The 12,285-nt window shown below is 42.8% G+C and overlaps 1 protein-coding gene across 7 annotated transcripts in view; it reads right to left on the bottom strand.

Annotated features, from left to right (window-relative positions):
- The window catches only part of NBEAL1 (neurobeachin like 1), a 92,306-nt gene extending 82,223 nt beyond the window's left edge, over nucleotides 1-10,083 (bottom strand). For 6 of the 7 annotated variants that reach the window (XM_075429791.1, XM_075429793.1, XM_075429787.1 and 3 more), the window contains exons 1-2: nucleotides 10,034-10,083; nucleotides 8,800-9,095 (exon numbers count right to left, since the gene is read on the bottom strand). In XM_075429791.1, the coding sequence (XP_075285906.1) occupies nucleotides 8,800-9,095; nucleotides 10,034-10,046 (309 nt within the window). In that variant the 5' untranslated portion in view covers nucleotides 10,047-10,083. Of the gene's footprint in view, nucleotides 1-8,799; nucleotides 9,096-9,639; nucleotides 9,679-10,033 lie in introns of those variants that run through there. The other variant, XM_075429794.1, reaches the window with a different exon arrangement.
- Between the last annotated feature and the right edge of the window lie 2,202 nt (nucleotides 10,084-12,285).

Below are 12,285 nucleotides of genomic sequence, written 5' to 3'. Positions count from 1 at the left end.
GTTCAGTCCACTCCAATTCATTCCAGTTCAGCATAAGCACAGGTAAATGAATACCAAGTTTTATATAACGGAATACATTATCCAGACATTTATTGACAGGGTTTGTAAGGTGACTTACAAGCAGCCTGCACCCACCATAACCACTTTTGCAAAACTTGAGGATTGCATCACAGAAAAGTCTGGGTTGATGCCCCACACATATTATCGGTTAACATTTCCAATCACTCTTCCATAGAAGCCAAGCATTTACTCTTTTTGCATGATGCTTTTGGAATAAGAAGTTTCAATAACTTTAAAAACTTTTTTTCAGTTCGTAAATTCTCCTTTCACATTCCAGGTGAAAACTGGCAGTAAACCATATGAAAGTATGATGTTTTCCTAAAATTATTATTAATATTAAAAGAATAATATTGCTATCTTATTAAAATAGTCAAACTCAAACTGCTTCATTTTCACTTTCCTTTTTATAGAAGTTTTTGACATTAATCCTAATTTCTTCTTTCCAATGCAAGTGCTACCTTTTAAACTTCTGCCTTTACTTCCTTATTAGTTTTTAAACGTCTTATGGGTTCTTAGGCTGATTGTGGTGAATGACAATTGGCAATAAAAAGAATACCAATTCTCCCTACATTAATAATTAAAAGCAACCTCCTTCATTGTTTTCATTCAGACTTCCACAGTATGTCCTTAAAGATTTGTCTTCATCCCTATCCACCTCACAACTTCAGTCCAAAAGCCAGAATTACTAGGACTGGTTATTTAAATAAAAGTGTATTTTATATGTTAAATTGCTATCTGTTCAAAAATTTAAGGTTCAGCATCTGCTTTGATTTTATGCTTTCTTTGTGCTGTGTAAAAGTAGTATTTAAACATTAATTTGTTTTGAGGTTTTCTTTGTGCCTCCCTCAAATGTCCTTTAGATAAGGTATTAAAAAAGCCTTTAAAGCCTTTGGAATTTAACCTCTCAAATATTCTCACTGTTTTAAAATATGCTCTGCTTTTAGATACTAGTATAATTAGCCATTCTTACAGTTAAATTTAATTCCTAATTTTACATAGCCATAGTTAGCAGTGTTACTCGATGGTCAAACCACTAGCTAATGCCAATTATTCCCATTGCTTACTACAGGTACGTGCAACCCTCAATCATAAATCAGACAAAGATTATCATAAATGCTTTAAGTACCAGAGAAAGCATTAACACACACAAATATTTAATCAGCACAGAACTCTAACAGCTAATGTTTAGATTTGCAGATGCACAGAAGAGCTTTAGTGAGATGTCAAACTTAAAACAGTGTTTATGATGAGAATAATGAAGTATAGTTTTCATTTCTTGGTGTTTCCTGTTGTATCTCCCATCCTCCTCCATTTACTAGAAGATAAATTGCAAAAGTTTTCTGAACAAATTACTTTTTTGAAAAAATAAGATGCTTATCTGTACTGTCAAGACATGTGCACGATTTGGTGGGTTTTTTCCTTATATATATATTTATTTCATCAAGAAAAGCTCAGTAATTAAAGAAGCTCTTCTCTCTCCTATGGCAGCTGTTTAACCTTTCTGATGCCTGTAAATATTTTAACAGTATCTATTGACCACATTTGGATTCAGGCATTAAGCTACAATGCTGCTCAACAGGCATCTGGCAAGCCTTTCTCCCGTTTCCATACTGCAGCACAAACATACTGCATATTTGAGTTGATTCTGCAATATTCCATTATCAGGACACATGCTATCCCCGGATATGAACCAGATGACAAAGTTAAAAGTGCCATAACTCAGGCACCACACAACAGCCCAGTGTTTGTTAAATTCCCTCTTATATTAGTACATCAACACACAGAACCAGAAGCCTGTGTTTCTAGCTTTATGATAAATCATTCCATTTAAGAGACACTCGATTCTTTCATTTCAGTAAAAGTTTGATCTGAAATGCATTTGTCGGTACGTTCAGAACTGAATGATTCTCATTAGTTCTGTAAAGCACTAATCTACAAACCTGTGGACATGTAGGAATTCAACCTCAGGCTGGACACCAGTAAAACCCCAAATCCTACAGCAAAAGCATGGACAAACCTCAGACACTTCTTTATCTAAAAGTAATGGCTACATATATGTATTGCCAAATACATTACAGGATGATAAGAAAGAAAAATAATTTCTCCATAGCTTGCAAAATGTTATAGTTTTCTTACATCTCTCTCATTTAGATTTATCTGCTGCCTCATTTCAACTTCAAGTCTGCTTTCTCTGTGGCAGAGTCCCTGTTCTGTGTCTGAACCACCATCAGCACAGGGTCACCCTCGTCCATAATTAAGGAAGGTGACGGCTACTGTACTTTCAGAGACTAATGTCTCATGTACACACATCAGTTATTTAAGTGAAAAGTTCTGTATTTGTATATACCAGAATTCTGTTAGTTCTTGGACTATGCGAGACATCTCTTTAAATAGCAGACAGTAAATTCAGAACTGAAGACCAACTGTTCTTGTTTATCTATAGCCATTCTTTGTTCAGCATCTCAAAGACAGAACAAAGATATTTTCACCAACACATGGTCACAAGTGACTTGTGACATGCTCTTCTACAAGTTACACTCTCTCAGAATGCAGAGATTTATTTAAAACAATCTGCAGAAAAGATAGTGCACACAGCAGTTTAATAAATCTTCACCCACTAGTTTTGGCAGAGGCATGAATTTACATGACAGTGACTTATGAAAAACTACTTTTACTAAACATTTGGTTTGCTCAAGCATTCATCTAGCTGTAAGCTGAATACTTCTTTATCTAATACACCAAAGGCAATATCTAGTGATGTGATATGAACCACCGACAAATTAGCAATTGCACAAGAAGGAAGACAAGTGCAAGCTAAGTCAGGGTGAGATCATATTTGGGTTGCAAAGATCAGTGTTTCACACAGGGCTTCCAATGTAACGTAAAGATTACGTTCTTGTTGAATTATATGCACCTCACCGCAACTAAACACAATTTGGCTAAAACCACGTTTCTTTGAGAAACACAGCCACAACATCATTTAGGTGAACAACTTCAGTTCAATCATGCTGCTTCATGCAGTGCTAGAATAGCCACGTCTAAAAGGTGATCTGATCATAAATGTTTTTTAGTTTACTTACACATACTCTCCAATTTCATATAGGGACAGAGGTTAAAAACCTCTTATAAAGCAAAAACTCATGTTACTTAATATAAGCTGATGAACCATCCCTTGCAATTTCATAATACTCTTCCGGAAGGTATACATTTGCTGTCACTTGCTGAACATCGCATTAAACGCCCCAATCTTTTGATGCAGGTGACCGAGGGATTAAAATGAACTATAAAATATTGCCTGGGAGGCAGTACTTTGTGAAACAGCAGTGAAGGGATGCTGACAATATGGCAGGACTCCTTTTGTCAGTGACAGCCAGTTAGTAGGTCAGCTTAGCAAGATTGTACCACCACACACTGAGAAAACTGGCATGCTCTTGCTCCAAGCCAACTTTCTTGACTATCAAGATCGCCCCCTTTTGATGTCAGTTTTGGCCCAACACACGGTGGCTGATGCTAACAGAATTCCCCCCAAAGAGCACATTGTGAAAGGATCCAAAGGCACATAAATTTATTCTCGCAATTCAAGGTCAAATTTATCTCAATTCTATGTAGTATGTTAGGATTAAGATACGGGAACAGAGAATTAATAGAAATTATTCGCTTTCACAGACTCTTCTCACAGCAGAGTACACATTAATTTAAATGACCTGTTTAGTCCTCACAGTGCAAACGTAAGTTTAACTCAAGCCAATTAAATGCACAGGTTTATACCCTAAAGCTTCAGCTTCTAAGCATTTGCATCGCAACGGTCTTCTGATGGTAGAGACAGCCACGTGATTACAGCAAAGCTAGCACTGCTAGCACACCACAGTTTGCAGCACTTCACTCACAGTGGTCTGCTCCTGACTAACACGGAAATCACGATTTCTCCCAAGACCACTTGTTTTCCCATTCAAGTCTTCTGATTCCTCTAAGGCAACCTATCAGAACCCCAAAAACAGGGAAAAATAACTCAAGTAACAGGACTTTAACCACTTTAGGACATTTTTAGGATAATGCATATAGTCAGATTTCATGGTTTTTTCTGCCCAGCTTTTGATCTAGTACTAGAAAAAAGTACCACATCTCTTTCTATGCTACTATATTAAACAAGAAGATCTCCAATATATACATATCCCTCACTATGCCAGAGAGAAAATTACCACATAAGTATTTCAATACAATCAGATTTTGTAAACACAAACAAGAAATACAGCACAACATAAGAAAGCACATTTAAGACAACAGCTTATTCACAAGTCTGCTGCTCTTAACACAGCACGGGATGTAATTGTAAAGCTAATCATAACGTTCTGGTCTCTACTAATGCAGATAGCTGAGACACCTGCTAACACACAGAGTCCCTACTGTATTAATGACACTAAGACTGAATGTTCCCTCTTTCAAATGTGAAGCACAGGCTGGAAGCTGGCTGAAGAACAGACTCACAGTTCTCCCCTCAAACTATTACATCACCTACAAGATAAGGCAATGTTTAAACAAAATCAGGGCTTTACTGAAGACGAGAGTGTGAGGAAAAGCTCATAACCACTGTAGTACAATGAAAACTGAAGATTTCCTGAGATGCATATGGCAGCTAAGTGCCTGTATTTAGGCCTTTGAAACCCCTCCTGAAGGCAATTGGGGATTTTTTTCTTTATAGAGAAAAATTTCTTTTGGTACAAAAGGGTATCTGATCACTTTCTGAGTTAAATCAAAATATCAGAAATCCTGACATGCTTCATGTCTAAGAGCCTGAAATACCTGCCAGAACAACTGGAGGAGATGAAATACACATACTTCAAATCTTACAGGTAAGACAGAGGTTGAATCTCTTTAATTTGAATCTGCGCTAACAGTTACTTCCGAGGATTACAAGACACAAATTAATTTTGTACACTGATACACAATTAACATCTAAGAAAAGGTTAATCAACTAGTATTACATGCTGGTCTAAGGCTACAAGGCAGAACTGGTACAGATGAACATGAAAATGTCACAGACACACACGAAAGCATGTCCTCTTCCCAGACTACTCCAGTTCACCTAACTGAGCTCTTCTCCTGCTGTACACTTACGTTAGTAAAGCATTTTCAGGTATCTGCTGCATATGCACTTGTATAAGAAGTGTTTCATGTTCCTATGCAGGTTACTGAAGGCTTTGAACTGACAATCAGTATGCTTAATACCACCATTTTCTACCTAGCTACTGGAGAAAATTTTTCCTAGTTATCTCTATAGAAAGGACCTGTGTTACCTATTCTACATATAATTCAGTTATCTTAAAATGCACACATTCCTATCAGCTTACATCCACATCAGTGTTATTCAAGTGAATAACACCATTGTACATTAACAGAGTTGAACAGAACAAAAAAAACAATAAAACCATTTGAAACTGAAAATCGCCAAAAAACAAGCCAGCAAGTTGCATCCTTAACAATGCTTTCTTTGCAGAGAGTTTGACATCATCATTTTAAAAAAGGAAAAAAACAACAACAAAAAACTCGAGGCAGGAACAGCTCAGACTATTAACAATAAAATGCTGTGATACAACCCCAGTGACTCAAATCAAAACTTCACTAAATTTAATAAATTTTTAAATTGCTTCCTTGCAACACCAGAGGCATCATAAATCACGTGTGGCTACTACTTTCACTGGGCATCTTAAACACCAGATTGTAATCTGCAGCTTTGTAGCTACTGCCCTATAGGATAGCTTTTAGGGGAACAGAAGCAGGAAAAAAAAATCCAAAACCAAAGCCCAGCCTTAGATTAGAGATTGTCAGATGAAAAACAACTGAATACCAACTAAAAATGAACTTTTGCAGCCAATCAAACATAATCTTGAAAGAAAAAAAAAAAAGAAAAAGAAACCACTTCATATATGGCATCATCCAAAGACCACTTCTGCAGAGATCCTACTCACATGCTGCCGCCGGCTCAAATCTCCAATTCCTAAACCGCACAAGAGGCAATGAAAATCGAGAACTGCCCTCCTAATGTTATTTTGCACAAAAGTAATTGCTGCAACTGACACCTGATGCTGCCAGAGTTGTCAAGTGATCACAAAGAATGAGAGTCATGACCCAGGATAGATGGTAAGATGGTAACATGGCATTATCCATCACTTTAAAGCCACGAAAAGCCTTGCTGCTGTAGCCCAGGGTGCTATATTTAACATACTATCACGAAGGACCCGATTATCTAAAATAGGCAAGACAAAACAAGGCTACTTATTAGCAACAATCTAAAGCATCACACAAAAAATGAGCTTGGATTTCACTGTTTCGTTAGCTAACAAAGCTGTGAAAGCTAGAGCCACATATTTGCAACTTAGGGCACAGCAAATTCCCACCTTATTCTACTGTGACTCTCCAGAAGTTTTTGTAGTTTGGAGAAATTGCCTAGCTTTCCTTCCCTGGAAGTCATCCATAACAAATACATGACAGTGCAACATACAGGATAGGATACTACACTTCACTGCGCAGTCCCAGGTATAAAGAGACTTCTCCCTAAACCACTACATCCTGTCACTGGTGATTATTTATTACTACACCTTCCATTGTGGTAGATGCACCGAGAACAAAGTACAGCACACAGATGTTTTCAATACATGACTGAACAATCTCATTTACTTTAAGGCTTCACAACATTTTACATCCTAAGATCTAGCTTCTTCAGTTGCTCTGAACTTCACCAAACTTACTCTAAGACAAAACACGGTTACGCTAGATGCCTGCCTCAAGCAGAATGAGATACCATTTTAACCTGAACCAGCTGACACAGAAAGAGAAGGAAAAACCAGTTTTGTGTCTAGCACTTTTTCAAAAAGTAAAGATTCCTTTTCTGGAGTCACTCTAGTTGCCTACAGACTTTGAAAACAAGCTATCTTATATATATTTTAAAAAAACATATTTTCCTAGTTCAGAACAAGTCCTTATCAACATATGAATCCACCTAATTGTGCCCTTAATATAGGGATCTGGAATAAAAAAGGCCACCAAGTCATCGACAGCTCATGGAAGCTGAGTATACACTTTTTTTTTTTTTTTTTTAATAGTCTATCCTCCACCACCTGAGAGCTGACTAGACTGTGTACGCATCACTCCCATAAAGAAACTGAACATCATCTAAGTGATCTAAAGCACACATTTTGAACAGGACTCCTTTATCTACACAAACTTCCTGCTAGCATGCAGACAACATGGAGAGGGAAAGTATACAATCTGAAGGAAAGGTTTGAGCAAAGGGGAAGAAGGTATGACAGACAAATCCTATAAAGAACTAGGGAGGAAAAAGACAAAGACCGACTAGGCAAAGAAATTCAGAGCTTGGCTCATCTCTGCAGCCCTGTGTCTCCTAAAGCTGAGGAAAGCCTGGATTCTTGGAGTCTGTTCCAAGTGTCTTTGTTCTTCTCACATCGATGAACTCACTGGCAAAACATCCACCTCCTCCAGTGCTAGTCCATTTCCTACTGCCACTGGCATTACTACACTAGTCTAAAAGGCAAAGGTCTATGCAAACATGTTTCAACCCAACAGATCACCCACGCGGGTAGCAGTAAGCAGTCGTACCATGCCGTTATGTTTGCATTAGTTTTATTTTTAACTACACATAGAGCATTAGGGTTGCAAACTCATCCACACAAAAATTAAGAAAAGCTGCTATTAAGACTGCTTTGTGCAGCCTTCATCCATTGCTTTGCGCACTTGCGTTGTTAAAATCGTCTGCATTTAAAATCTCACATTCTATGCTCTTGAGATGGGCCTTGTCCAGAAATGGACTGGGAAGAACAAGAGAATGTTTGTTCTACTGGTTTGAAAAGTTAAAGAAACTATGATACATACGAACCACAAGACTGCAAAGAGAAAAGGCAAAACAAAACCAGAGAACAAGGTCACCAAAAGCTATCCTTGCCATCACCACCGAGTTCCTATGTGACAGGAGGCCAGTCCTTTCCCCTGCCTTCAGTGTTATTTTTTGTATGTTCCTCATTTTACAGATATCTATTTAGATAATCTGCAATCCAATTTGTGTACATACTCAGCATGCCCGGTGGCAATTAGGATCTGTGCTTTAAACATATGAATGGCTTCACACTGTAAAATGCAGATGAAGACAGGACAGTATTTTAGTAACATTCCTGCCAGGTGAAGGAAATTTGTTGTTATTAATGGACTATTTAGATGTTATGGTGATAACCAGCAAAGGAAGACTCAGGAGTAACTTAATATATCTGCTCTTCAGGAAGGTTTTCACTAACACAGTTTAAGGGAAACTGGAGCTGCACAGAAAACAGAAAGTATAAAGCTAAATACTAGACAGCTGTGAACTAAATGAATACAGCACGTCTTAATGCCATGGCCCTACAAAACAAAGAATTATGTGAACACATACATTCACATAGTTAAAATATAAAGCTACAATAACTGCTGAAGCTGAGCCAGGAACACTGTGCAATCGACACCTCACACACAAAAAAGCCCAAGCTGAACAGCAAATGAAGAGATGAGGCTGTAAATAGCCCAAGAAGTGCAGTTATACCCTTACAGAAGCAAGGCAAGTCTATGCAACTCCTAAAGAAAAAAAAAAGTCTTAAAAAATATTACAGAGACATTTTTAAATACCTGACTTCCAAACAGAAGAGGAAAAACACACCGGAAAAACACACCAACAACCCCGTCCCCCCGCGCACTCACCTTGCTGCAGTAAAGCATCCAGAGCTCATACAGCCGCTCCCGGGATGCCATTCCGTCCCTTCTGCTCCTCGTCCACACCGGCCACTGTTGTTCAAGATCCCACCATGCTCCGTCCCCAGGTGCTCTTTCCGTAGTTTTCGCTTTATTATTACTCTTATAACCCGAGAAGAAGCCAAGGATGAAAATAACAGCGGCCCAGCCTCTCCTTTTCGGGCAAACAGCACAGCGCAACCCAAGCCACCGCAGACAAGTGCCGAGCACGCCCGTCCTTCGCCAGCGCTGCCGCGGCGGTACCTCTGGAAGGGAAGCACACCCTTCAGGCCCTCGGCGAGGAACGAGCGCCCGGATCCGTACCGGCAGCCCCCAGGCGGCCCCGGGGGGCAGGCGGCGGCAGGCCGCACCGCCACCCTCAACACGGAGCAGCCCGGTTTCCCACTTCTTCGCGGCCCTTTCGCTTTGCCGCAGGGAGCCTGCGGAGGGGAAGCAGCAGGGCTGCTCGGAGTGGTCGCCGGAGCGCTGAGGGCGCGGGGAGAGGCGGCGGGGGGACGGCCAGCCCCGGCCCGGCAGTGACAGCCGCCGCCCCACCCCGCGCTCCACAGCCGGCCCCGGAGCCCGGCGGGCCCGGGCAGCGGCGTCTCCCGCAGAGCGGCGGCTGCCCAGGCGGAGACGCCGCTCTGCCGCGGCCCTCCCCGGCACCCGCGGGGCGCGGGCGAAGCCCCGCTCTGCGCCGCGCTGCCCGCTCCCGGGCGACAGCTGCCGCCCCACGCCCCCACCTACCGCACCCTCGGCCCCCCCCCCCCGAGCGCCCCCCCGCCACCGCGGCCTCTCCCCGCAGCCTACCCGGGCTGCGGCGGGTGGTGGCCGGGCGACGCCGGGCGGCGGAGGGGGCCGGGCCTCGCCACATCGCCCGCCCCGCCCGCATTCCGGCACACGCCCCGGGCCGCCGCCGAGGGGTGGGGAGGCCGCAGGCGCCATCTTGGCTGCGGGCAGGGCAGCACCTCCCTGGCAGGCGGAGCGCCCGGGGCCGGGCTCTATCTCCGGGCCGGGCCCGCTGGCTGGGCAGGGCTGGCAGCAGCCTTCCGCACGTCTCCCCGGCGGAGCCTCCCCGAGACGCAGCCGGTCCCCGTCAGTCTGCCCGCCCGGAAAAGGATCGGTATTGACGGTCCTAGTGGGACAGAGCCCTTCAGGGAACCGCCACGCTGCTCTGCGAGCGGTGGAGGTTACCGGCACCTACGTGTGCTTGACATCTGCCCCGGAGAGGCCTGCCCGCGTAGCCTGCGGAGCGCGGGTGCGCACACGCATCGGCGTTGTGTCCGGCTCCGCAGCAGGGGGACGGAGGCTTAAGGAGACCTGGGCCCTCGCCCCGGGTTGCTGGGAGAATCGCAGCTCCTGGCTGCAGCCCTGCTCCCTCTGCCGCCGGGCCGCCTCCTCGCCCGGGTCAGCCTGGTGCGGCTTCGTGGAATGAAGGGCTGTTCTGTGCTCGGTGTTGTATCACATGGATCAGCAGCGCTGCAGTGGGAGAAGCGTCTTTTACTGCAGTATCTAAACATAGTTCCTAGCACGGGTGAAAGGACGCTGACAAAAATGGTTCTGTAAAATTATCTTTAGTCATGTGATACATGTGCTCTGGTACTTGCTGCTAGCCGCAATGGTGTCCCGCCTTGTGGCTGCAATAGAATTCTTTCCATCAGGAAAAAAACAAGAGCTCAGAGTCTATCTGTCTCCCCCGGGGCATCTGCTATGCTTAAACCACCCTGGACCCCTCTGTGCAAACGGCCTCCAGGAACGGAAGAGATTCTGCCTCCTCCCTGAGGGACTTATCTCAGGTCCCTCAGGAGGGACCCAACCCACATCACCTTTGAAGGAAATGCAAACCATTATCGTTTGTCCCTTCCACAGTAATATGGGAAAAGGAAGCTCTTTATAGTGTACTTTTTGGGTTACAAATATTTATTACACCTTCTTACAGCCTTTTCTGGACTAAACAACAGCCTGTTTCAAACTTTTCTTACAACTTGCTGCCTTTGAAGAAGTCAGGCCCAAGGAAAGCTGTGTACAAACCCCAGTCCTTCTTTGAGATACTGCTCTCCTTTCCTGCATTGCTGACTTGTGCAAGTGATAGCACCGGCTCCTGCATACAGAAGTCCTGCAACAGGCTCCAGTGAAACAACAAAAAACACCCTGTGATAAAAATGGGAGACTCCTCCCTTGTTAAGTGCTGCCGCCCACGTAATTGGGCTGCTCACAGATTATGAAGCAGCCATTTTCCATTCTGCTGGAGTTGCTGTGACATAGTTATCCCTGTGGGCCTAGGCAGTTACTGCTGCTTATGTAGGAAGCTCTTGCTTTACATAGACACTCTAGAGAGAAAGTGAAATGGTTGTGTTTTGCAACAGAACAATCTGTTCCATGGCATACAGGGTGAGTGAGCGGTCTCCTGGTCTGACCTTCTAGAGGTTTTCCGAAGCCAGGTGGTTCACTGCACAGTTGTTAAGGTGGCTTTTGGATGTCTGCATCACTGGGTGAAGGTCAAGTTTAGTCTTTCCCTGTTGGTACAGACAGGCATTCAGTGTTGACTGTGAGTTCTTTCTCACATACAAATATGAGCAATAATGAAAGATGTCAGTGGAGAAAGGAGGGCTACAGGTGTAGTATAATTCTAGGTTAATATATATTTTAGTATACTTACCTTCATAAAGACTTAGCTAAGGACATGGAAGTGAAACAATGGAGGAAGGTGTAAAAAGAAGTGTTACCAGCTATGTATGGATACTTTAAAATGTGTTTATGGAGTGGTCCAGCTGTGAAAGCTTATTATTAGACTTTTCATCACCTTCTCTTCCATAATTCTGGACCATTTGTTGCATGGACCTTAAATAGCCAGGTAGGCAGTATTCGTTTTTATTTCATTGTCCCTTACCTGCTGTCGTGCGGTAACTGTCTGTTTATAATAGTGGTTGTTTCTCATACTTTGATAATTACTTGTGGTTTTGTACTTTTTGTACTTCATCTTTTTTCAGTAGCTGTATATTAGTAACTCAGTCATCTTACTGTGAACTGAACTTGTCAGTCAGCAAGTTCAAGTAACAGAATAGGTAGAGAGAAGGATGTGGATAGGGAGAAGGCATGAATTTGAGGTTAAGGAAAGATTCAACAAAGGAATGGGCAGCATTGGGTTGCAGCTTTGAGTCCAGGGATCTCTGAAGTGGCAGGAAAAAACACACACCTTATGATAATGCTTTTGTTAAGCTATACTTATTTTCTGTAGGAGCAAATGAAAAAGATGAAGATCTGTATCTGACTCAGATACTCTCAAACCTGTTGTTTGGCTCTAAGGCTTCTGCTGAGGTCATGCCCCAGGCCAGCAAAAATAATGCTCAGATTGTTTACTAACAATGAAGATCTGAAATATGCTTAGAAATGAACCTGCTTCTCAACTCTTCCATCTTCCTTTACAAACAGACCCTGCCACAGAAACAAGGAGTA

Source organism: Opisthocomus hoazin, chromosome 9, assembly GCF_030867145.1.
Source record: "Opisthocomus hoazin isolate bOpiHoa1 chromosome 9, bOpiHoa1.hap1, whole genome shotgun sequence".
Lineage (NCBI taxonomy): Eukaryota > Metazoa > Chordata > Aves > Opisthocomiformes > Opisthocomidae > Opisthocomus > Opisthocomus hoazin.
The sequence above is the reverse complement of the archived record's forward strand: the minus strand, read 5'-3'. Positions and strand labels throughout refer to the sequence as shown.